This window comes from Cydia pomonella, chromosome 3, assembly GCF_033807575.1.
Source record: "Cydia pomonella isolate Wapato2018A chromosome 3, ilCydPomo1, whole genome shotgun sequence".
NCBI lineage: Eukaryota > Metazoa > Arthropoda > Insecta > Lepidoptera > Tortricidae > Cydia > Cydia pomonella.
Window position 1 is genome coordinate 19,733,948 of NC_084705.1, and position 26,466 is coordinate 19,760,413.

The 26,466-nt window shown below is 37.3% G+C and overlaps 2 protein-coding genes across 2 annotated transcripts; one reads left to right on the forward strand and one right to left on the reverse strand.

Moving 5' to 3' along the window:
• Positions 1 to 864: 864 nt before the first annotated feature.
• On the forward strand, positions 865 to 8,923 carry LOC133516229 (transcriptional repressor CTCF-like). Its single transcript, XM_061849045.1, has 6 exons — positions 865 to 1,614; positions 1,749 to 2,010; positions 3,875 to 4,002; positions 5,008 to 5,135; positions 6,304 to 6,391; positions 8,776 to 8,923. The coding sequence occupies exons 1-6, from the start codon at positions 999 to 1,001 to the stop codon at positions 8,835 to 8,837; spliced, it is 1,284 nt and encodes a 427-aa protein (XP_061705029.1). The 5' UTR covers positions 865 to 998; the 3' UTR covers positions 8,838 to 8,923.
• Positions 8,924 to 17,073: 8,150 nt separating this feature from the next.
• On the reverse strand, positions 17,074 to 25,685 carry LOC133516230 (ELAV-like protein 4). The gene has a single exon (XM_061849046.1). The coding sequence runs from the start codon at positions 24,185 to 24,187 to the stop codon at positions 23,126 to 23,128; it is 1,062 nt and encodes a 353-aa protein (XP_061705030.1). The 5' UTR covers positions 24,188 to 25,685; the 3' UTR covers positions 17,074 to 23,125.
• Between the last annotated feature and the right edge of the window lie 781 nt (positions 25,686 to 26,466).

Below are 26,466 nucleotides of genomic sequence, written 5' to 3' on the forward strand. Positions count from 1 at the left end.
TCGGTAGTCAACTTTACGCAAAAGTAGGTTATCGATATCGAATTCCATTAATAGAAATCGCCGCCATCTTAGTAAAGATGGCTTAGAAAGATGTTAACTACATTTCTAAGTGTCGCCCCCCTGGTAGTAACTCAAACAGAGTTGTCAGCTAATGTATTGACAACATGGAGATATAAAGTGGAGCGTGAGTGGAGCACGCTCTAACATTTTATGTCATACTAAATTGATTCTTATCAGTGAGCGAGAAATGTTCCCCTTGAGACAGCAAAGGTGAGTTGATGATTAAAGTGTGCAAAACGTAAGCCCTCACGTATGACCATACCATGAGTGCGAAAGAGGCAGATTACAAATGAAAAAACGTGACCATTTTTAAAAACTATAATAAACAGGCGGAGCGGACCACGACCCTAGTCCTGTCAGCATATCATTCTCTCTCTCTCTCTCTCTCTTACTCATACCTGTGTTCTTGACATACGTTACGGCGGACCACCTTCCTCACGATCGACCATGGTGGCGGTCCGGTACGCCTATCAGTAACAGCTTTTAGAAATACTAAATTAAGTATGGCTTTGTGTAGCGTTTTACAGAAGAAAAAACTATATCCATCCCTTTTCAGGGGTCATAATACTAGCACAGCGAAAAGATAGTAAGATTCTCTCTGACTATGCACGAATGAGAAAAGATCGTGACCAAACAATATATTCAATATTATCCAAATATCCCACATACATATAACTCATGGTCACCCTAATTAGAAAGAGATGCAACGGCCCACTTTGACTTCTCAAGTGGACACACTCTTTGGCCAATGTACTACACTATCCGGATTATTTTCTAAGTCCGTGATTGACAATTGACATTGACAGTTTTCGATTTTTCTGATCGTGATTAAACCCAATAAACCCATAAAGCATGATTATAATGCTCTTTGAGTTGCAGTACAAAATAAGTTGTTTTGTATTCTTTATCTCTTTTGATTCCATCGTAGCGAGAAAATAATGACTGAATCAGACTTTGAAATTGAATATTTAGATGAGGATGAAGAGCTTGTACAGCAGTGCGTGCAAGCAACAGGAATTGCTGATAGCTCTATGTCCGATGCCTTGAATAGACTACCGGCGTCTCCTAAGTATGTTGTGGAAATGCCAGCACCGGAGTCTAGCTCAGGTTCTCTGCTTGTGGAGCGAACACCTGTGGCAAGGACATATAAGCGAAGAAAGCCGATGAAAAGAGAAGACGACTCTGACTATGACCCAACTGATGATTTTGAGATGCCTGGCCCGCGTCGTTACAAGAAGAAGACGCAAACGTCGATTCCACGACCACCATCGGCTGTTGAGCGTAAACCAAGGGTTACGCAAATCACGAACAAAACGGACGATTTAAAGTTTAGAAGGGGTTTGGGCTTAAAAATTCCAAACTTTGAAGATCCACTTTGCTTGCCCGTGAAAGCTGTTTTGAAGGATGAAAGTGACACAAGAAAATTGAAGAATTGGAATAATTTATGCTTGAACCATTACAGGAATCATGACACAACTTTAAAGCCTGATGCTGGAGAAACTGTGGGCTCTCAAAGAACTGTAGTGTTGAGGAATGTCAAAAATAAATTAACAGGTAAATCAAGCTTCTTGTGCAGGTATATTAAAGGAGAAACAATTACTTCTTACAAAACTGGTTCATAATGTATTCTAATCTAAAGCAGTTCATTATGAATTAAGAATGCACTTCAATATTATTTAATGTTTAAGGTAAAAGTGAAACAACAATATGGGGCAAGCTGACAGCACAGAGTGAAACAGATAAGAAATCTGAAGTGTTCCAATCTGTACTACCCAAATACAGAGAGGCCAAAGTCCTGGACTTCCCAGTGGTTGTATCCAGGAAGGGAAAGAGTGTGCGGAATGTGGACACAGTGGTGCTGACCAAGGAGGATGAAAAGGAGGAGGTGCTTGTGGTCTATAAGCCTAAGCAAGCTCTTAGTGCAGTCTATAAACTAATTGAGGAAATAAAGTAAGTATTGCACATACTGAAATATAAGTTATAATATTATATTGTAAAAAGCTGATTTCATTTTTCATTTATTTATTTCTATAACAATATGATATTGTGTTAGAAAAATCTTACAAACTAATACATATAAATAATTTAAATTATAATATAATGTTAAAAATAAACTTTACAAAAATATAATCACACCAACAACAAAATACAGAAAGTAATAAATATATGATAATAGCATTTTTTGAAAACTAAAGCTTCGAAACGGTGGAATAAGAATATTCAATGTTGTTATTATCTAGATAATGGTGTAAACCTACTTGGTTATAACGCCATCACATTAAACTGTATAATAGCTGATCAATGGTTCTCTAGAAAACCTTTTTAAAGCTATAACCTTTACAAGAATTTTACGTAATGTTATAAGCTGTTTAAAAGGGTATTCTTACTATTTTATAAAGCTGACGCGATTAGCGTAGGTTTCAGATATAATACAGCAAATACTCTTATTAGTGCATAAGAAAAGAACATTATACATATTTTAATCTTATTGTAGATGATTATACAAATGAACTATTATTTTAACACCATAAGTGAAAATGTATGCTGTATTTCAACTATCAGTGTAGTAAACACTTATTAAATTGCTGTAATATCAATACCGTGTCTACTACAATGCTTATATATTTAGAATAATTCAATGCTAATCCACAGCAATTATTGAACTCGATGCTGTTAAACACCCTCAAGTTTTTCCATGGTTCAGCATATAGCTTTACCATCGAGTACTAGAAGAGCTAATGCTGTTAAAATTACGAATGCCATTAAAACCATTACCTACAATCTTTAAAAATCCTAAAACGGGTTTGTTGTAGTGTTTTTCAATTTTAACACCTAAGTAATTACTAATTACATGTAGTACAATAACTTTATTGTAAATAGAGAAGCACCAATAAAACAAAATAGTAAAATGGAAAAAAAAAATTGATCCAGTAAATCACAATATACAGTCATTATTGAATTATCTCTATAATTTCGAGGGTGCGTGAGTTTTTTGTTTACAATTAGTATATACATTCACATAAAAGTAACAAGCCAAGCAAACTAGGTACAGAATATCATTTACTCAATGCACTTGTTTTACTTTCCTTTTGTACACTTAATTGCGAATATTTTACAAGATGTTTCTGAATTATGACGTTCCAAACTAGAATAAATAACAAAAAGGCTAAGATACACAACACGAATGAAATAATTCTCTTTTGAAGACTTACCAGGTTACTGATATGTATAACGGCATAAAAAGTGTAGCTAAAGAGTATTAGCTGATATTATGGAATTTATTTATGCTGTAAATCAGCCTTCACTTTGTCTTATTCAGCAATAATACAGCTGTTAACCATCTAGAGCTACACTTAAAGCTGTAGAATTTATTGTTAAGCAGCTATATTAACACTTAAGAGCTGAATACTTTGGCGCCCTTTTCTCCAAGCCCGTCAATACTGCAGAAAATTGGCGAATACAGCTATTTATTATACAGCTCACAATGTTCTTGGGCTGGCCAACTAGAGGCTAAAATAAATAGGATCATTATAGGAAGGTTCATACCTAGTAATATAATACAAATACCCTTTATTGAACACCTCAATACAGAGACAATACAAAGAATACAGCACATTAAGAAGAGGTAAACAACAGGCGGTCTTATCACTTAAAAACGATCTTTTCCAAACAACCTTACTATTGTAAATAGGTTTGTCTTAATAGCTCAGTTTCTAAACAGATTTTTTGGCGGTATAACAGTATAAAAGTTAATTATTTTTAAAGCCAGCCATTAACCATTAGCCATTGAAAGTGTCAATGTTTTGTCTTGCAGTGAAATAGAAGACCCCAGCAAGGAAGAAGAAAAGAAGAAATACCTTAAGGAACTAACAGCATGCAAACTATGTGCCCCCTGTTACCAAGGCTCATGGCGTGGCTACAACAAGACTGATAATAAGAAAAGTTAGTATGCCCTTATCGTACAGGTTGATTCACAAGAGCGGACTTTTGTAATTATGATCTTATAACTGTGACTATGACTTTTGTTTAACAGATTAGGGTCTTAAGCGTAAAAATCATTTGAAAAAATTCATAATATACTTGAAAATCTACAGCAGTATTATATTTGACAATCAGTCTGGCTAAGTGGGTGTGACCTTGCCTATGAATTCAATGGTCCTCGGTTCAAATCCTGATAAGGGCAATTATTTTGTGTCACGAGCACAGATATTTGTTCCTGAGTCATGAGTGCTTGCTATGTATTTAAATATTTCTATTATATATATCATTGTCTAAGTTAGTGGTGGGTCGTTGACGGTTTTCGCTTCCACGAAACGAAACGTTAACTTAGAAAACGTCAAAAAATAGTTGATTTCGTCAACAAGGTTTTTGCTTTAACTGAAGAGAAAAAGGCATTGAGTTGATACGTTTGTTTTGAGTAAGGGCGTTGTTACGTTGATTATGATACATAAACTTAGCTTAGCGTTCCATTTCGATTACGTTTGTACGTTAAAGTCGTCAACTAGTTGAGTCTGTTAAACAAAACGTTCCGTTCGCTGACGAACAAAGATCGTTTTAACAACTAGTTAGTTGAATCAACGACCACCACTAGTCTAAGTACCCACAACAAAAGCCTTATTGAGCTTACTGTGGGACTTAGTCAATTTGTATAATAATGTCTTATAATATTTATTTATTAATTTTCATAAATACACTTAGGTGATGCACCTAATTCCATAAGAGCTTACACTCATCAATCAATCTAGTATGGGTTAGAACAAAAACAATTTGGTAAAGTTTTTTGCTGCTATTTTTCTTTACCTCTCATTGTTCTAACATTAAGAGAGAGATGACAAAAAGCAATTAATGATATGAGACAGTATTATTTGTAATACTAATTAGTCAACAGGCTTCTTACTAGAAATGTAAAATATAACAACAGTCTTTACTTTTTTAATCATTCTTCAGAGAGTGTGACCTGTCCAATTTGCCAGCGATCATTCGTGAGCGTGTACAACCTGCTCGCGCACGTGAAGACACACAGCAACGAACACGTGAAGCGCTACAAAAAGGCGCTCTCCAGGGCTCTGGCTAGTGTAAGTAGCAAGGCATATACCGACTATACAGTTGTTTCCTTTATTACAAGCTTTTATTTAACTTGCCCTGTTAGTATGTATGTTAGTGTGGGTCAAATCTCGGAAGCTAAACTTTACTTCCTGGTTTCTGATTGAGCTAAAAATTTGCTTACATTATGTACCAATGCAATGTGACAATGCAATATTATCGTACAATCGAACTGATCTGATGAGGAATTCTGTGATGAAACAACGCAACCTAATTGTGTTTGAGGTTTTTCCAATTGTCTCAATGAGTATTCGTTGCCTGTGGTAAGAAAAGTATAGACAGCGGTAAAAGGTACCAACAATTTTTTTTGTCAAAAACTTATTATTTAACTTGCCCTGTTAGTATATATGTTTGTTATTTAGTGTGGGTCGAATCTTGGAAGTTAAATTTGACCCATTTCCTGATTTGGGTTTGAGCTGAAATTTTGCATACATAATGTAAATAGGTTGACAATGCAATATTATGATAACATGGAGTTGATCAGCGGTTTTAGCATGGTCACATTTTTATCATCTGGCGCGTTCTAACAAGTATGTAAGTGCGAAAGTGACAGGCATAGTGGCAGGCGATAAAAATCATTCCATGCTACCGCCGCTGATGATGGGGACAGGAGGTGACTATGGGAACCATGCGATATAACAACGCAAACTGTGTTGGGGTTGTTAGAATTGTCTCAATGAGTACTTGTTAGTTGTCTGTGGAAAGAAAAGTACAGTCAGCGATAAAAGCTTGTACCAAAAATGAAATTGTTGATAAAAAACTTATCATTTACTCTAAGTGATAGAAAAAGAAATACTTAGAAGTGAAAATTCGAATAATATACGTTTCACTACTAGGGACAGGCCTTCTCCCAAGCAAGCGAAGGATTGGGCTATAGTCTTTATCCTGGCCCAAAACAGGTTAGGGATTTTACATACATATTTTGATTGTCTTTGCGATGTATGCAGGGTTCCTCACAGTGTTTTCCATCACCAAAAGTTACTGATAAATAAATGGTATTTCGTACAGCAGTTGCAAGAAACTCATTGGTACAAGCGGGCCTTCAAACCTTTGACCTCTTGAATTAGAATCACACGTGTTACCGCTAGCCCATCGGCGATTTGCGTGTCCACTTTACAATATTTGCGCTTTGTTCCACAGGTGGTGGAGTACCACTACAAGTGTCGCATTTGCAATGAGAAGTGGTCTAGTATCAGGGATCTCCGAAGACACGTCCTCACTCACCAAAGTAAGTGATTTCGAACCCATCAACGCTGTCAAGAATAAGTAATAGTATTATCACTATCATACAGAACGGAAATGCTACACCCCATCCCAAATAGAATTAACTCACCCTGCGGCACTAGGCTGACATTCTATTGACAGAATTATATATGGGTGCTAGGCAATTTAATAATAATACAAAAAGTTTAAACATAAGTACATAATAAAAGTACACAGTAATGCTTACAAACTAATTGAAAAGGAAAGTGGTTCAGCTAATGTCTGCGCCAAAAGGCCTCGGGGCACAGCGGCCCTAAAGACTTCCAGCAACGGACGCGTTATTCTGCCACCGCCGTATTTGTATTATCCTATCTTTATCCTTAGCTAGGAACAGTAGAAACATTTACACTATTACATATAGGACAGGATAGCAAAACCGAACAATGCGCAGTGGATAAAAAAGTAGTAACTTAACTAAATTTAAATATCTATAGAGCAGGTCACTCAACCAAAAGTGTACGTTACTTTCTTTTGGAGCTCCAGTAAATATGCCTTGTAACGTAGTTTGAAAACCGCCAGGGACTTACTGTTAACTACTGGCGGCGGCAAATTGTTCCAGCATTTAGACGCAGCATAGCGAAAACTGCCTATAAATGACTGAAGCCGAAATAGTGGAAGGGAGATACGCTCTTGTTGCTCAAGCAAACCTTTCAACTTTCGGTTAGGCGTCCATTCAAGTTTACGCGCGAGATAGGGTGGAATTCCAGATTGTTTAAGCGTAAATACCATTGCCGCAAGCTTTAATATTCGTCTGTATGACATATTCAGTTTACCCGCTTTATTAAGGTAAGGGCTGATATGTGAGCGGCGAGGGATATCTTGACAGAAAGGCATGCATGAATTTTGCACACGTTGAATCGCTCGTTCTGTTCTTTTTCTTCAAGTAAGTAAAGTGAATTTTTTTTTTCTACAACATTACCGTGGTTACGCCAAAATATTTTCAACTAAGCTTACACACATTGATGCGTGTGCAGACGAGAGAAGCTGTTACATACATAATTTACTCGAAATCCATAGCATAGCTATTTGTTTCCGCAAGGCGAGTGCGAAGGAAAGGAGAGTGTGAGGCAGCAGCAGCATTTTATAGCAATACTGTTGTATAGCTCAAAACAGCCTAATATAAGCACCGTAATACGTGTAGCACAGTCGCCATAATATATTGAAATTAATAACTTGCTCACAAACGAGCACTGGTGGCCTAGCGGTAAGAGCATGCTACTTGCAATCCGGAGGTCGCGGGTTCAAACCCCGGCTGGTACCAAAGATTTAACTTATGTACGAAATATCATTTGATATTTACCAGTCGCTTTTCGGCGAAGGAAAACATCGTGAGGAAACCGGACTAATCCTAACAAGGCCTAGTTTACCCTTTGGGTTGGAAGGTCAGATGGTAGTCGCTTTCGTAAAAACTAGTGCCTACGCCAAATCTTGGGATTAGTTGTCAAGCGGAACCCAGGCTCCCATGAGCCGTGGAAAAATGCCGGGACAACGCGAGGAAGATGATGAATAACTTGCTCACAAATATCCTAGCAGGACTTGTTGCTACGATTTTCAGATATTCTCGATTACTCTCAATTGTTTAGTGCAGATATTTTTGTTGGTGACTGCGACGCGTTTTTGAAACGAGCTAGTGCAATAAATTGTCATATACCGGTACTGATGGACACGTCTCCATTAACTTAAAATAGAGCCTTTTACTTATACAATTACAGTACAATTTAGAGTGCAGCTGAAAACTCCCCCTTTCACTATGACATGGGGTTCTTCAAGAAGCAGGTATTTAGGGTTCTCAATGGTTGGCAACGCATAAGTGGCTCCTCCAATGTTGTTTATGTCCATGGGCGGTGATGACTGCTTCCCATCAGGCGGCTCGTCTGCTCGTTTGCTGCCTACATAAAAAAAACTGCGCCGCGTGCGTTCATAATTGGAATTGGGTGAATAAACTTTTTTTGTTTTGTTATCCTGTTCCGTTGTCCAAGGGACAACAGTGGCACAGTTTGTTTGAAGAGACGTTGTATGCCGTTCTATTAACATGCTTAGTAGGGGGCCCATTATGGACATTGGTTATAACGACCACAAAAACGCAAGTTTAATGCATTTAAGTACCATAAAATCAGTATTTCAATGAACTTTTGTCCCCTGGACAACTAATCGTAACCATGGCAACGAGTGACGCTAAAAAGTTGATTCTCCCAATTATACCTTTACGGTACCGATACTGATACGATAGAGCTTTATAAAACTTAAAATCAGTGATGGATTCAATAAATTGTGATAGATTGATAAAGATATGTTTTTTTACTCCATAGGTATGTAATTATAAATATCTGATAATATGTTCATTTTCAGGTCTTGAGCAGTTTCAATGTGAAGCATGCAACCGCGTGATAAGAAATGCCTTTAGTATGTAGCTGCTGTGACTGCCCAATACTATATGTAAGTGCAAATTATTCTTATAGTGATCCTAGTGTAATAAAACTATTTTTGAACAGATTCATTATGTATATTATTTTTCTGGACACAAACCCTTATAATTACTCTTACTGTTTAGGAACCTACTATATATTTGAATCTCCTTTGGCTTGTAAGTTCCGCTATATGCATGATGTAAAAAGAAACGAAATTATATCTTACAAAAATTAGATAAGATACTTATGCTATTGCTATCTCTAAAGTCGAGCAAGCACGTAGCGAAATATACAAGTGCCACAGCAGTATGTTTTTTTAATTATATTTTATTAGCGTCCATGTAGTATTATTCCATCATATTTAATCATCACCTCGAGTGATATGTCGTTCTCGAGACATTGAAAGATTTGTATACGCGATTAAGTTCCGCTTTACTTTAGATTCTTAAGTAAAAACTCTGAAATTCAGAATAAGTAATATATTTAGGGCAGTTAAGGCGTACTGAAAGTTCTTAGATTGTCAATAGCTGTATTAAATTATGCAACTTTTTTTTACTATCGTTTTTCTAAACTCCTTATGACAACGAGAATACATTTCTTGTGCAGTGGAATTGACCTGAAAAGCAGATGGCCCATTCTCTTCAGTAAAAATTGCTGCTGTATGAAAGTACTTATGTACTTTAAAAAATCTCTGTTTGGTCACATAATGTTCGTTGTTAACCTTTTGAACGCCAAGAACCTTTAGGACGTCGTTACTAGTCGTGCCCACAGCGTCAAGGACACCTATAGGTGTTATGGCGGACGTTGTCAAAGTAATCTTCACACTTTCGTAAGGTTTATTTTAGCTCCCTTGCGCCCGGGAGCTTGGCGTTTGAGTGATGTTTGTGTTTATGATATGAAGTTCAAAGGGTTAAACATGGAGGCCAAAAAACTGATGTTGTCCTAAAATTGATGTTATACATAAAATTTATAACAAAAAATCCTTTTTGAATAAAATTAGTCTTTCAATTCCTGTTTCTCTTCTACTAAGGGCCTGTTTCACAATATCCAAGTAAAGTCCTGAATTAGCTATCTAATACTTTACTTGGACATTGTGAAACAGGCCCTAAGCGTCTTTATAGAACCGTAAATACAGTGACCTGAAAAAATATATTTTCCAAAGCTGTATATAATTTTAAAAAAATCTCTCTGATGACGTCATCTCACACAATGGGGTTGAAACGAAACAAACATAAGTTTAGGTGGGGTAAAATTAAAACTAAATTAAATGATAATATTAAAAATAAAACTGACGAATAAATGTAATTAACTTGAAAATTCTTACATAGAAGGATATTCCTCCTCATACGGTTTCTCTTGCCACGAAACAAATAAAGTATGCTTCTGTTATAGATCTATAAAACGGCCAAGTCATAGTTTTAAAGCCAACGTGTAGTGTAAGTAAAGTCAGAGCATAGCTTTTGCTGAGATGTGATAACTTTTTTTACAGTGAAAGCTAGTGAGTTTTGGCCACTAATTTTACATGAAATACTTACTTTTTGAAATATATGCCAGTGATATACGGACAGAGAGACGGACATGACGAAACTATAAGGGTTCCGTTCTTGCCATTTTGGCTACGGAACCCTAATATTTATTACGTTAGTTTTTCCAAAACTTCGTTATGCTTTATTACAACATTACAAAAGTCGTCATCTCTAGAAATCGGCAAAAAATAAAAGTTTTATTTAATCCAATTAAACTTTTCAAATGCCGAATCAATATTTTGCTCCCCTCATTTTGAGCGATCAAACAAGGGGTGCAGTAATTACACATGTAACGCCATGTGGTACATTTGTTGATTAGTACCTATCATACATAATTAATTACCAGATACATTAGTACATTCGAAATACTTACATTTAGATGACAACCACATGACAACTTATAATAGCAATAGGGAGCGTGCATGAACTGTAGGAGGCAGCACAGGAGCCGTCAGATTTTTGGCGCGAGGCGTAAATTTGATGTTTATTGTTCCGATGTAGTCCACAAGATGGCAGAACCTACAATGCACAAGAAAACACGTGACGTGTAAATGTACATGTTTATTGTTCCGATTCAGACCACAAGATGGCAGACCCTCCAACGCGCACGGTCTCTATTAACGACTACTTCATAAAAGTGCACCTACGTCATGTGATATCACTTAATAATTCGGGCACGTATATTTTTGAAATTGTACTTTTTATGAATAACTATGACAGACAGAAATCAAGGTGATCTCATAAGTGTCCCATCTTGTCAATTTTGTTACGAGAAAATGATAATTTCACGTTTAGCAATAAGCTTTACGATACATGTTCATATGGTATAATCTCATTATTACAGTCATTACATTGTCCTGAATGACTAAAGACTTCGTTTTATGGGTTTTAGGTAAGAATTTATATTTGGATTAATTACCTGTGGAGTTATAATTTGGTTTTCTTTTCGAAACGAACGAACGAACGTTAAGTCTCATTAGTATGAGATTTAGAAACAGCGCGCCAAGTGGGACGTTTTGGAAACTCAAAATCCCATACAAAATGAGACTTAACGCAAACGCGTACGTCAAATTTCGCTATTGAATAAATTTACACTAGGGGTACTGTTTTTTTTTCGAAATTGGTTTAAAATATAGCTTAAATAGGATCGCGTCATGATACACCAGCATTTGTCTTTAGATAGATGGGCGCCATTATTAACGGCCTGCTAGCCTTGTCGGTATTGACCCTGCCTACAAAGCAGGAGTTTCCGGGTTCGAAACCCGGTAAGGGCATAATTTATTTGTGTGTTTATCACAAATATCTTTTTGTTTCCAAGTTATGTATGTTAGTCTATGTATGTACCTAAGTATGAATTTATCTATTTTATATATTTAAGTATGTATATTGTCGCGGAGTACCCATAAGCTTTGCTTAGTTTGGGGCTAGGTCGATCTGTGTAAGATTGCCCCCAAATATTTATTTATTTATTTGTCCCCAAATTATAACTTCGTCGCGTATAGTTTAGTTATTGTTCTGTTATAGTTGGGAGTAGCAAATTGCGATGATACTTATGTACAATCAGTCAATCACAAAAACAATTAGCTTAGCACCCCTTCATATTTTTTATACGCAGGGGTGCTAAGGTAATAGTTTTGCTGACTGTACAAGAATAGGTACATAATGTTCGCTGGATAGAAAATGAAACCCACAAATCGGACTAGGCATACTTCGCCTTAATACACTTTTCCCCCAAATATCACTGCAAAATCGTGGCTTGTTCGTGAGTCCTTTTATAATCGTATTAAGGCCCACTAAGTTCGTGTTCTTCTCTTACTCTCATTGAACATTAAGCGTGAGCGAGAGGGATGTGCGTACCCAGGAGCGCGGATATCATGTTTTTAATTTTTAATTTTAGTACGCTTAAATAAATAAATAAAGTAATCGATAAGTTCCCTCGAACATGATATTGTCGATTTTAAGAAGCATTTTCTTAATTTTTATAATCTTAGCTTTCCAAATTTTTTAAAGTGCATTTTAAACCTGATTTTTTTTCATCGTGCGAAAGTAAAAAACTCAGGATTCGAATCAAGTCCTTCGAGAAAGGCCTCAAGATTGCTAATTACATTTTTGGCAGCTATATTGTGATCTAAAAAAGCGCTATGACTTTTCAAAACCTCCTTGTGGAGGTTTTACGGAATAGTCCACATGACATAGAAATCAAAAGCGTTTACTATAAGTCGATTTCCCTTCAGTGACTATCAAAGAACTTTACTAAAAGTCATGATGCGTTTTTAGTATATTTTTGTTCCGACGTCATAAATCAAGTAGCTTTATCCAGTGAACTATACGCTCTTATTCTATTGGTATCCCATAGTATCCATATCCCCTGTCATATCACCCCATCGGACCCCAAATTTGACGCGTGACGTCAACAGTTCATTGACCTCACCCCCGCGTTCATTGACCTCTGATTTTGGGGTGTTCTATAATGAAAAAAACATTGTCAGGGAAAGTTTGGGATACGAATAAAATACCTACTTACTAATGATTGTTTATGGTAATTTAGGTATTTTATAGATAGCTAGGTCGAACTCTACTCGCGGCAAAAATATTTAAAATTGTTCATTTTCAGTCTAAATTTTTGTAATAAAATTGTTGTTATCAAGATAGGTAGTATCTTCCTTTTTTTTGGTAGTATTTTCCTTCCTTTAGCTCTTCCTTTCACTTTGTTAGGATGTTTTCACTGTTTTAGAAAAAAGTCTTAGATACTCTGTCAATTAAAAGAAAAGTGTGGTAACTATATATGAGTGGTTGAATAGCAGTATGAAGATACAAGATTTTTCAAAGTAGCGACTATTTTAGTAATAAATTCGGATGTCTAGGAACTTACCCAGGATGATGGTTAAGCAATTGCGCGGTTTCAAAATATAATATGGGTTTTCAATGGTTGTTACGGCGGTTATAGCTTGTGGGGCAGATACGCCATAGGGAGCTAGCATTAACTTTATGGCGCGATGCATTATGTCAAGTTTCCGTTTTTAGGTTTAAGACAGTAGATAGTTTTTGAAGGGTCGGCAACGCGCGTGTAACACCTCTGGAGTTGCAGGCGGTATAGGCTGCGGTGACTGCTTAGCATCAGGCGGGCCGTATGCTTGTTTGCCACCGTCGTGGTATAAAAAAAGATGGCAGACTTACTATGCGAAATAGAGCTAGCATTAAGTGTAGGGGGCAGCACCTGCTTAGAAGCGTAAATTGTTTTCGCATGGTTTTCGCTCTCGATTTAGGTCACAACTCACAAGATGACAGACCCTCCAACACGCACGGTCTCTTTTTGTAAACAGCTATCTTTTGTAATATATACTTATTGAATTTCCCGTATCCGACATTGGGGTACCTATGGGTTTAAAAGTAACATACATTAAAATTTTCTATAAATTGCATGGCCTCTTTATAAACGAATTCATTCATAAGTCTGATAAAGCAATCATGCAGTTTTGCAACTCGCTCATAAAACACATTTTACAGTAACTTTACCGCACTAGTGCGAAAATTAGCACATTACGTTACTGTGTCGAACATTTAAAGGGCCATATGTACTGTAAAACGTTGTACGATACATGTGCGAATAGGTAATTCGCAACTCGTGTCTTTATTTTATGTTGTGTTGTGTTTTAATTTATCGCCACTTGTTTCGAATTTCCTATTTTTCGCACTTGTATCGTAATGTACTATTACATAACTGTGTTAAATGTGTATAATTTTTAATATGTGTGAGTCGAGTCACATTTGACATGTAAGAGAAAAAGAGTGGAATCACATATATACTTATCGGCCCTCGCAGTACTCAAGGTCGAGTTGGTTTGTGTACACCTCCCGGTTATAAATTAAAAAATACAAGAAAGATGGTTGTTTGTGCGGTGAATTGGTGTCACAACACATCAGTGAATAAAAACAAACCGCCTGATATAACATTTCATGCGTAAGTATCCAGTTTAATGTGATATTTTTACGTAATTGTAAATACAAAAATCCAAATTTTCGTCAGCCGCCATTACTTATAAATGTTGCCAGGTGATATGAATCTTTTTTCCTCCAAATGAGGCATGACGATTACATTGATAAAATTAATATGCTTACTTTAAGTTCCTTGTATGACTATAGAAAATATTCTTTTTTAGTTTTTCATTCTTTTATTTCAAATTATGTTTTGTCTTTTATAAAATTACAGTTTAAATTCATATTTTTATTTTGTGTGATATTCGTTTTAGATTTCCGACTGATCCGCTTCTGTCTGCGAGATGGACGGAAAAAATTAGATTAAATAGGAACGATGCAATATGGAAACCGACTAAACATAGTCGAATATGCTCTCGCCATTTTGATGAGCAAGTAAAGTAAATTTTATTTGTGGAACACAGGTGTTATAGTTAAGGTCTGTAAAAACGAAACGCAACTGTCACTGTCGCACTTATATGGAAGACTGATAGAGAGACACAAAGCGTTTCGTTGTTCGAAGCAATAGCGATTGCCACCTTGGCTAGGCCTGCAGGTACAATTACTAGTACTGACGATAAATAGTTATTTGTTTTACAAGTGGAAAAGTTGTTGTTTAACCGCTCGTGCTAATATTGCTACTCGAGCTAAATAAAGATCCAAAATGTCGAAAAATGGAATCTTGAGCGTTGCGAGGGTTTCAAGTTACGAGAGTTAAACAAATTTTGCCCCAAGTGAAACACAAAACTTTTCACCACACTAACCCGAAGAAAATATTAGTCAAATAAAATCAAACCAAATCAAATCCAAATGATCGTCATTAAATATTTATCATTTAAAATCATTATTCCAAAGTCAATTCTACCAGCTATTATCTGTGCACATTTGTAAAATAAAAAAAATAAACGTTTTTTTATTTAAACATTATTTCACAAAGTACGGAAATGCAAAGTCCTTAAAAGAAACCTTGAAAGCTTTTGCTACAAATTTAATATCTACATACACACTCCCAAATGATTGATAGCCAAGTATAAGGATGTGGTTAAAATCCATCTACTTTAAGGGGAATAAATGAACTCTGGCAACCCGTTTTTGTATATATGTGTGTGTCGCTGAGCGTAAGACACGAGCGTCGCATGCACACATCGATCGAGTTTCGGCTTCACTTTTGGCAGATTAGCCTTATGAGGAGTAACTGTCTATGTGTGATAGGTCAGTGTTTGCCACCTTATTACGTTGCAATAGGATTTAATTTGTTTTTAAAACTTTTCACCGTTTTCATGGGATATTACCCTTAGCACTATTATAGGGTAGACACACATAATACTCACACACGCGCGCCTACATAGACATCATAGTTTCACATGTTTGTATCTGTCTCCAATTTATTATAATAAAATGTCTAACATTGTAATCGGGAAGGAACTGGCTCTTGAGACACAGGGAAACCTACTTTGAGAGCCAGGTACCAATGTTTTGTAATAACTTAAATTTGCAATAAAGATTATTTTATTTATTCATTTAATAAGGTTACTAGTAATTTACATGTTTCAGAAAGGTTTTAATTGTTTAACTAAATTATAAAATTTACTTGTCTATATAAAACTAATATACTTACTAAATTACTTTTATACATTGTAAATGACATACCTATCAATTGTTGACATTATTATTATCATTTTATTATTCTTATTGTTGTAGAAGTCATGTTGTTTAACGGTGAATTTACTATTTTTAATATGATCCTATTTAAAGTATTTAATGTAGTAGTAGTGTATGATGCATGAATTCGACACAATGTATATAAGAATAAAATAAAATAAAAAAGCGATAAATGCGTGAAAAAACCCGGCCCTGTCATACCTTAATCTTCAATTAGACGTATTCTATTGAAAATTTGCCAAAAAAAAACATATTTGTAGGAACCCTCTAAAATTAATACAACATGTCCATTAAAAACTACAAAAGTAAAATCTTTCAACACAATACAAATTTGATTTATACCGTGTATCCCTACGTCGCACCTACCATTAGATCGGGGGACGGCGACAATGGCAGCACTGTCACTTGTTCCTAAAATAATACGAGGGTCCCATTGTCATAGATACGAGGTGTTGAGAAAACGACTAAAACGTCTGCCGTTTATTGGAAATTGTTATCTGCCGAAATATGAAATACGCGCGTTTGTATGTGGCGCCGCTGCAAATAGATTGAGGCTCGTGGGCGGGGGTTGTGGGGGAGGTGTGGGTGGTAGAACTTTAAGGGTAGAGGTTAAGTGAAGGGAGGTGGCACAAAATTAGACAAACTATTATTATTTTATTTTAGGAACGTTGCTTTTGTTTGTTCGTACATTTCTTTGTATTAGCCAGTTTAATTAAAAACATGAAATTAAAATTTGATTAGCGTCCCACATATATGCCAATACTATAGTATTTTTCAACAGCATGGGTACGGTGACAGATGTCATCTCAATACAATTTATATTAACCTTATAACGCAAAATAGTATTGTAATGACATCTGTCACCGTAGCCATGTTGTTTGAAAAATACTATAGTACAAGATGATAAAATATAATACTATAATGTTTTCCGTAGACGTGTTTAGTATTGTAAACTTGTTTAAAAAAATATTATAATTCTTAACCGAAATTAGTGAGGTCAATTAGATCTGATTTGTTTTTATCGATACTTTATACTTAATGGGTTCGGGTTAAAATGCAAATGAAAGCAACTGCCATCGGGTTTTTTATATATTTAGAACAAGAAATGTATAGTTACAACCATTGAGGATATTAAATATCATATTGTAAAAACTATTGTATAAAGTGAAGAGAATGTGACATTTTTTCATATTTTTTTATTCAATTATAATTAATTCCCATAAATTAATAATTATAGACACATAAATTACGTGAAAATATTAATTAATAAATTACTTAAAACAGCCAAGTAACCACTACTGATGTAAATATTTGGTTATTAATGCTTACAATAGGAATGAGTATTTTAAAAATTTCTATCCCGTTTGAAGGATGTCGCGTAGCAATTTTCCAAAAACCGCTTCGGTCCCCTGAACCGAGCGTTTAAGCTCCTTATTGGTGTTTGGAAAACTTTACAATAATTCAAAAATCCTTAAACGATCTTACAAATTATCGGGAACAACATTTAATTCTAAGACACTAAAACTGAATCAATATTTGGAATTGAATCGACCCCCTCGCCCGTTCGCCAGCCGGAGCCGCGGCCGCAGCCGCCGCAGCGCGCCGCCGCCCGCTCCGGGCAGCAGACCGGCCAGGGACATGATGCCAGGTTTAGTGTTTTCTTAATTCCATCTACTATTTCTTGTGCAAATCAAACTCCCCACAAAAGCTATAATGAAGTAGAGGTAATTATTAAACCGACACAATAAGTATATAGAAATACCTAACCTTTAGGTACAATATTAACTAAATCGGTTAATACGATCAACACAGACACCTACTTCTTAATTTTTATATAGGTAACCATAAAAAGACGAAAAGAAACTTCAACATTGATTTTAAATACCGGAAGATCTTAAGTGTTTTTTAATTATTTTTTTTCGAGTTTTTTATTAGTTTTATAAAATACGTATTTGTATCAAAGTGGAGTCAGCTAGCGAACGAGGAAATGGCTGACTGTTTCATAATCTCATTTAATTATAAATATCATTGCTTTCATTGCCTAGTACACCTTAACGTTGAAGTTGGTAAAATACTTATTCAATACTTTATTTTGAGACACTTATCTTACGATGCACATTTGCTCTAATTATTTCCTATCCTTAGTCGAGTCTGTTGGAAGTCGGGATGATTTACTGTGTTTTAAATACTCGCAAAGACCTCAAAAAGTATCTATGATACGGTCCATACTTTCAGGTCTCTAACAATATGGAAATATGAATGAATATTGCCTACGGTTACGTACTAGGAGTATCACATGCTACTCTGCACGATTCTGTGTTTGTCCCCATTCTATCACTTAACCTGACATGTATGGGGCCGGAGGGGCAGCCGCGAGGCGTCTTGTGTGTGGACACGAGTCCGGCCCATGCCTGCTCCCCGGCCTCCGAAAAATGGGAACGAACCATTGTGCTATGCAGTTAATAGAGGAATCAACACCGAAAACGAACTTCTAATAAATAGACAGTGAAATTGATATTACATGATATTACTTTTTATTTATTTAAATTCGAAACTATTGGTAATTTATTCACAATTCGCATTCCGTAGCTGGTCCGATACCGTTGTTATATTTACATATTTATTGCAACCTTTTTAGCGAATGCTCTAAGCGTAAATTCGACTCGTCGTTCGACGAAGTCTGGGGTTTTCAACGCAAGTGTCTTTCCGGCCTTTCACTGTCTATAATGATAATTACAGTGCGGCAGCACACGGCTCTCCCTGACTCCCGCCAGCGCTCGGCGACCCAATACCAGCGTAAGACGGCTATAAGAGTAACTTTAAATTTAAAATACTCCATTAAAGCTTAGTTCAACTGGTGAAAAAGCGCTGCATTTCAGGTAATAAGGACTAGGTCATCACTCGTGAAATGCAGAAATTTAGATCAAAAGGATCCCTTTAAAAATATTGCTTAGTTTATTGTCCCTTATCGACATATTATATTGCTTTCGGTTGTTTATCGCTGGTTCGCGGCGCGAGCGGGCGCAGCGCCGGTGTTCCGCCCAGGTGACGATGATCATGCGAATGCGCAAAAGGAAGCGACAAGACGCCGCGGGCTATATTATATAAAATTACGATGAGAGTACCTAAGAGCTATGCTAGAGAAACAGATCCAAAAGAGGAAGTATGGGCTGAGCAAATGGATTTTATAATTTTACAATAACATAGCCGTTGCAGCTTTGAAGTAGGTGTTGTGCAAACTTTTTGACGTATGACGTTAATAGTAACACATTTAGTCGATGTCTCGAGTTTTCTGTGGCGTCAAAATATTTCAATTTATCGATGGTATTTTGTCGATACACATTTGGCACTTGCGACTTTTTTAATTATTGAGCATTTGACTAGAATAAATACAGCCTTAAGTGCCACAGTCATAATTGAAATATTTTCACGCAGAGAAGTTAACTTATGTAGATTTATGTCCTATGGAAGATTTCATTTCTTCATTGTGACTTAACTACGGTTCCGGCCTCTGGCATTATTTCTGCTTTGTGCTTGCCCGAGGTCGGTTCCTTACCGACTACGCTGATGCATACAAATGCTATTTAGCCTTCCTATTTATCACCGATTCCTGGACAGTCATTAATGTTAGCTGCATTCTTGTCAATTGATTTACTTATTAATTATGGGCCATCAACCTACGACTGCATCATCCCTCTCCCTTAATCTTTAATATAATTTAAGATCGACCGTCACGTGTATTTATTTACTTTTATTTTTTTGCTAATTTCACAGCCTCATGTCAATTAGCCTATGCGTATTTAGAGTATTGTTTCTGTGTTGCCAATTAATTACTTTATTTTATATATTTTCTTATTTTCATTAAAAAATGTTTCAAAACACCGTTCAAAAAGTAGCCGTATGGTATTGATAATAAGGGTGCTTCTCCCTAGGCTGGGTTCGTTACCTACATTGACTGTGTCTACACCACTATTAGTAGAACGTTTTGCCGACTGCCTTACGTCTATGAAGATATGAATTACAGTATATTTTTAAAATACATATAAAAATATTAAGTTAACATTATGTGTAACGTAGCGTGCTTAACTCACAATACTTTTATTGCTTTTCATGTTCACGAACTACCGACCCACTAAGCTATTGAGCACTATTATTAATTTATTATTATCTTTTTTATTATTTTGTTTAATTATTACCGAAAGAAGGGTTGACGCACAAAACATTCTACTAATACACGCTGTGAGTCACTTTGCATACCTAACGAACAACCGCTCCAAAATACTTTTGAAATTTTACTTCAATTATTATTATTATTTATTATCTAAAAAGTCGATGAGTTTTCAGTGAATACTTTGGTGTTTTCGTTTCGATTCAAACGACAGTTTAAATCTTACATTTACGCGAAAAGCAATCCCAAACTTGAAACCATATTAGGGTTAAGTTACCCTAAAGAATAATTATTTACGTTTTATTTAATGAAACTTTACCTCCCTGAGCCCGATTAATCGCCCATTATAGTAATTTCCTAATAAATAAATCAATTTAGTGTTTTAAGCATTACTCAAACCGGCAAATCGATACTTATCTATAATCCTATCGGGTACATCATTTACTGTATTCTGTGTTAGATATCCGCCATCTTCAACATGTGAAAAGCTCGCGAAAGCCGGTCTGAGTAAGCTTAACTTACCGAGAAGTTACGATATAAATTAGACATTAAATAAGTTAAATGCACACCTAATAGATATACACGTAAAATACAATAATTGCACGTACACTAAATTAATGAGTCATTAAATCTAACAAAATTTGAAATTATCATTACGGTTATTATCATCAACATTAACTCCAACTATCCTTATAAATTATCAATTATGAATAATACAATCCCTGCGAAGGGGTAAAAACTAGAATAGTTGAAATTTATATGCTGATGCAAAACAACACAAACACAACAACCACTATAACCTAAAGACGACTACATTATAGTTAGGTACAGTAGGTTAGCAAAAGTTGTGCTCGCGACCCTCCACCGCTGCCAACCGTACGATCCCTAATAATTACCATCATTTAAATTATAATCAAACTTTACGCCGAAAATCTACACCTCGCTTCGGTAAAGCACTTTTAATTATAAAATTACATACAAATATTAGGTAATCCATCGTTCATACAACTCCACGTGTTTTCTTTTGCCATCTGGCCAGTACCAACTACCGACGCGAGGCCTAGTAACGAAAGTGGTAACTCACAATTTCTCTAAATTAATACAGTATCCCTAATAATAATGAAACGAATTATGACTAAAATTGGAATTTCAAGCAAGTCAAGCTGTATGTAAAATAAGCGATTTTTTTAAAAATTAGTAAATGAATAAATATTAAGTCGGCCGCTGGCCATCGCCTTCGCCGCGATTACAATAAATAGACAAACAAACTGCGGTCGGCCAGGTCGGCCTAGCCCGTCGCCTCCACTCATTTGTTAATATATTTTTATTAAATTAATGGCTATTAGTTATTGCACGTTTTACATTTATAATAAATATATAAATACTTGTAAATTTTAATCTCCATCTTTGGTATGTAATGAGTACCTATTAGTTAATATCTGAAATGTTACAAAACTGTTTTTACATAATATTAAGTATATATTCTTTTTACAAAAATCGTAGGGTCGTTAGGACGGCACGATAATATAATCTATTCAAGTTCGATGTTCTTCAATAGGTCTTGTCGGGTCGAAGTGGTTTTGAGGCGTGTCAGACGCTGCGGATTATTTAAACATTTTTCCTATTTACAAATTTCCATTTAAACTAAGACAATTAAAGCCTACTTCGAATAGACGCAGGTTCGCATCCATACATTATTATTATAGCAGGTACCGATCATATGTTTAGACATCGATTATTATTGGAAACGATATCGTTAGACTAGAGTATGCACCATAGTTCCGCGGTGGACTGTCGTCCTCCGTCGCTCCGCGTGCTGTCCCCCTCTCACGTGCTACGAGGAAGCGCGCGCAAGCGAGACGGCGCGCTCGGCCGGGCTCAATCGATCGCCGGCCGAGCGGCCCCGAGCGCCTTCGACCACCCCCCAGTGGGAGGTGACGCCATAGTGTGTCAGATCCTTGTCAGTGTGCGTTACCGGTATCTACTACCGTAACCCGCTTCCTAGTTTCTCGTATCAAAATTTTCTCAAAAAACTAACCTACACGTCTTTCACGCCGGGCGAGCCCGGGACGTCAACTCATCTCCGCGGATCTCAATCATTTTTTAAAATTTTATCAAAACCTATCACAGTTTTTGATTAGTTTTCATCCTTAATTAGATTAATATATGATTAAAATATACATATAGATAATATATATTTTCCAATCTTTAACAATATAACACTATTTTACTTCGATTAAGTGCCTGAGAAGCGCGAGCTTCGTTCCATTACATTTGGCCGGTCCGATATAATACTAACAGCTAGGTACGTTGTGTGAGCGACAGAATGATGTATGTATTATATATATTTGGCAAACATGGACCGGGCGCCGGGCCGGGCCGGGCCAGGCTGTGCCGTGCCGGGCCGCCCGGATGCCGTGACGCCCCGCTGGAGACGTGACACGCACAATACGACAGACGATATGATCGCGTATAAAATCCACAAAGGAGCATTACACAATTTAGGCTATTATTGCTAATTATTCATTATATTCGAAAACTATTTCTCGTTAACCACAACCGTTCATAAGCGAAGTTTAATATCATTATTTTGTTATTGACTATTACCAATATGTATGGGTTAGTCAGGCCGTGTGACATGCGAGTCGGCCTAGGTCGTGTCTAGTCGGTGCAGTCGGACTGAGTCCGGACCTGCGCACCGCGCCCTGTACGAGCCGCCATTTTGTTTCCTGAAACACACTTAACCCAGTTCGGTATATAGGCATACGTACGTGTATATATGTCACCGGAGCGGCTTCGGACAAAGGGTCGGTGCCTTCGCTTTACAGTAAACGTAGAAAATGCGGACGTCGTCCGGTCTATTCGGGAAGACAGTCTAACTCTTGTTGTTCTGGTATCCGCGGTATGTATGGGTGCGCGCCTGGCGCGTGCCGTCCTAGCGGCCGCGGCGCCCGCGGCGCTTAGATCGTCTTGATCTTGTTGGTCTTGAAGCTGACCTGCAGCACGCGATTGCCCAGCGTGTATCCGTTCAGTGACTGGATGGCCACCACCGCCTCGTCGTAGTTTGTCATTGTGATGAACCCATAGCCTTTGCACTTGTTGGTCTGCAGGTCTCTTATGACTTTGACGCTCTGAACGGCACCGAACGGGCCGAAGAGTTGCCAGAGCACGTTCTCCTCGGTCTCGGGCGCCAGGTTGTACACGAAGATGCACCACTCGGAGCCCACGGCTCCTGGCAGGACACCGCCCAGGAGCTCCCCAGCCAGCGGGCTGTAGCGTTGTAATCCCTTGTTGATGGCCAGAAGAGACTTGCCAGAGCTGAAGCGGCCGAGAGGCGCAGGGAATCGAAGCGCCGCCGGCAGGTACGCTGCTAACGGTGCCAGAGCTTTTCCATTGTTGGACGGGTTGTTCGCAAACTTCACTGTGATAGGCTCGGTCGCTCCCTTAGGCACTGTTCCATTCAGTTCCTGAATGGCTCTTTCGGCCTCCACGCGTTGATCAAATCGAATGAATCCCACGCCTTTAGAGAGACCCTGTTCTCCGCCAGTAAAGGGCCGCCCGCCGGAATTTTCGCACAAAATACGGGATGTGATGATGCGGCCGTAAGGGCTGAAGAGTCGTTCCAACTCACTCTGAGTCATAGTTTTCGGAAGCCCGGACACGTAGAGATTGGCGCCTTTGATGGCCTCACTGCTTGGTCGCGCGTATGATACTTTGATGGTTTTGTTCTGGAGGCGAAGTCCATTGAGCGTCGCGATGGCTTTCTCCGCATCCTCCGGACGGTGGTAGTTGACGAACGCATAGCCGAGCGACTGGCCGCCGCCGTGTAGCGCATGGTTCAGAGCATCGGGGAACGCGGCTCCCTTATTCCGGATGAGCTTGCAACTCTCCACTTCACCAATGCTGGAGAACAGACTCCGGATCTCCTCCTGAGTCATGCTCTGGGGCAGGTAGTTGATGATGAGATTGGTTTTGGACTCCTCGCCGGAGCCATTCTGTTGCTCGCTGTCGCCTTTCGACATGATGGCTCAAATCATAAACGTAAAGAACGAAAGGGAAACGAAAAACGCGGTAAAATAAATAACACGCGTACGTCCGAATGGGTAGCGCGCGCGAGCGGTATTGCGAGGGGTGGCCCGCGCAGACCCGCGCAGGCTGGTATCGACCGCGTTATGTAACGCCGTTCGTTCACCCCTCTCCCGGTTGGTATAGTGTCCGAAAAAACCAGATACACCCCGCATCGACCCGCCCGGGATGCTGGCCTAACCGGGTTCCGCTCTGCCCTCCATCTTAGCGCCGTGCCGGCTGCCGGAACGCTCAATAACTGTCATTACACGAATTTCCTCGACTTCCACATTGCCTATTGTTTTTTGATATTGTAACAATGGGCTTTAACATGTTTTTAGGCGTGAAGTGGCGTTATTTCGAATATTAAGATGTACATCTTCACATTCATTATCGAGTTGCTTTCATTGACACTTACTTGAATGAATAATACCTACGAACGTAGTAAAATAGGATTTTGTACGTTATAACAGGCTAATCATAAAAATTCTGTTTGGATAGCATCCTAGTGAATCAAGAAAACTTATCAAAAACTCTTACTTAAGTTCCGATACTAGATCAAGTTAAATTCCTTGTATACCTATCTTTCTCGACAATTGCACAGAAACATGTTTCCTTGCTCTGTAACCACTTGATGAAAATTAACGAAATAGGCGCACTGACAGGCACAGCTGACTGTTTCACTTTTTCGACAAAAAAATATTCTCCACTTCGAAACTAAGCCAAACGTATTCATCTGTTGAGACTTCATTCAAATTCAACTCTCTTTTCGTTCTTTTGTACTTCAATGAAGATTTTTTCCAATTCCCGCTGTTGCTTTTTTCGTCGTTGCTTGTTTGGGCTATAAAAAGGTACCTATAGGTCTCACGATTTAGAGAATTGAACCAGCCACCACTGGAGTGGGTTAATATAAGCCATTAGATTCTATTGAAAGCGTATTACACAGTATTAAATCCAGTTGGTATTATGATTTAAATAAGACGTAAAGTCCTTAAAAACTGCAGCGATAGTGCTGTGAGTATGTATCTAAATATTATCCTTTACAATCTGAATATATGTTACTCAAAATTCATTCTAAAAGTCGTATAGCAGAATAAGAGTGTGAAGGAAAACACCTCTCGTTGTCTCTCGAGTTTCCATCCTCTGGAATATTTCTGAATTTCCATATGCAAAGCGAAATGTCACATAACACGCGGCAATTTTATGCCATGCATTATTCATACGAGTATATTGAAGGGGTTTCATTTCAGATCTTGGTAACATCACGCATCAGTGTAGCTCAGATTTATTGTAGGATTTTCCTCTCAATGTTAGCGAGGTGCATATTATACATAGAAAGGCTTTACCAGGGTGCACTTACATTTTATTACTATTAACTGTTTAATTTTTTCCAAGAATTGAAATTGCGTCCTAATTATACTTACACAATTTTCAACAGTGGGCAATATAGTTTGTTTTTTTTTTTTACATATTTTTCACTAACTTCAAAAAGGAGGTTCTTAGTTCATCGAAATCTTATACCTTTAAACGAGCAATACTTGTATATATATTTCGTTTTCGTTCGTATTCGGTTTTGTTTATATATATATGAAAAGTCGAGAAAATTCTTACATTAAAAAATATAGGCACACCTAAAGTGATTCGGATATTCTTATAATAACATGCAGTGTATTTTCTATTGGAAATACCAAATGCTGATGAAGAACATTGAATTATTGCACTTTAACCTCATTGACTAAAAGTAAGTTTCTGTCAACGATGTAACGATTATTGTTCGCGGATTAAAAACGCTTTTATTAGGTCGACCTGTATGTAACTATGTAATGAAATCTAAGGTAACTAATTTAACCATCTTCCAAGGATCGTAGCGTCATGAAGTGGCAGCTGTATGTAGTTCTGATGACAATACAATAATATGGTACTGTAGAGCTGATGATGATGGAGCCGGAAGATATGAACTGGAACTTGATGATGGAACATTGTATCATAGCTGTGTTTGGATTTGTTAGAAAAGTCTTGTAATAACGATGAAGCCGGAAGATAGGCACTGGCATTCCATGATGGAATATCGTATAATTAGCGTGTTTTTCTAGTGTTTTTATATAAACTATAAATTTATTATGTTAATAAGCACAAGGTAATATTGCCATAATAGTGCCGGTAGCGTGGAAATGAAAACTTTACTGAGGTAACGTTATATGGGCGCCTCGGTTCTATCGCTTAAACTATTAACTTG

Bases quoted from the DNA above. Each gene is read 5' to 3' on its own strand.
- LOC133516229 (XM_061849045.1), top strand. From the start codon at position 999: ATGACTGAATCAGACTTTGAAATTGAATATTTAGATGAGGATGAAGAG. The intron at 2,011-3,874 runs GTAAGTATTGCA...TTTGTCTTGCAG, and splicing joins AAACTAATTGAGGAAATAAA to TGAAATAGAAGACCCCAGCA. The intron at 5,136-6,303 runs GTAAGTAGCAAG...TTTGTTCCACAG, and splicing joins TCTCCAGGGCTCTGGCTAGT to GTGGTGGAGTACCACTACAA.
- LOC133516230 (XM_061849046.1), bottom strand. From the start codon at position 24,187: ATGTCGAAAGGCGACAGCGAGCAACAGAATGGCTCCGGCGAGGAGTCC.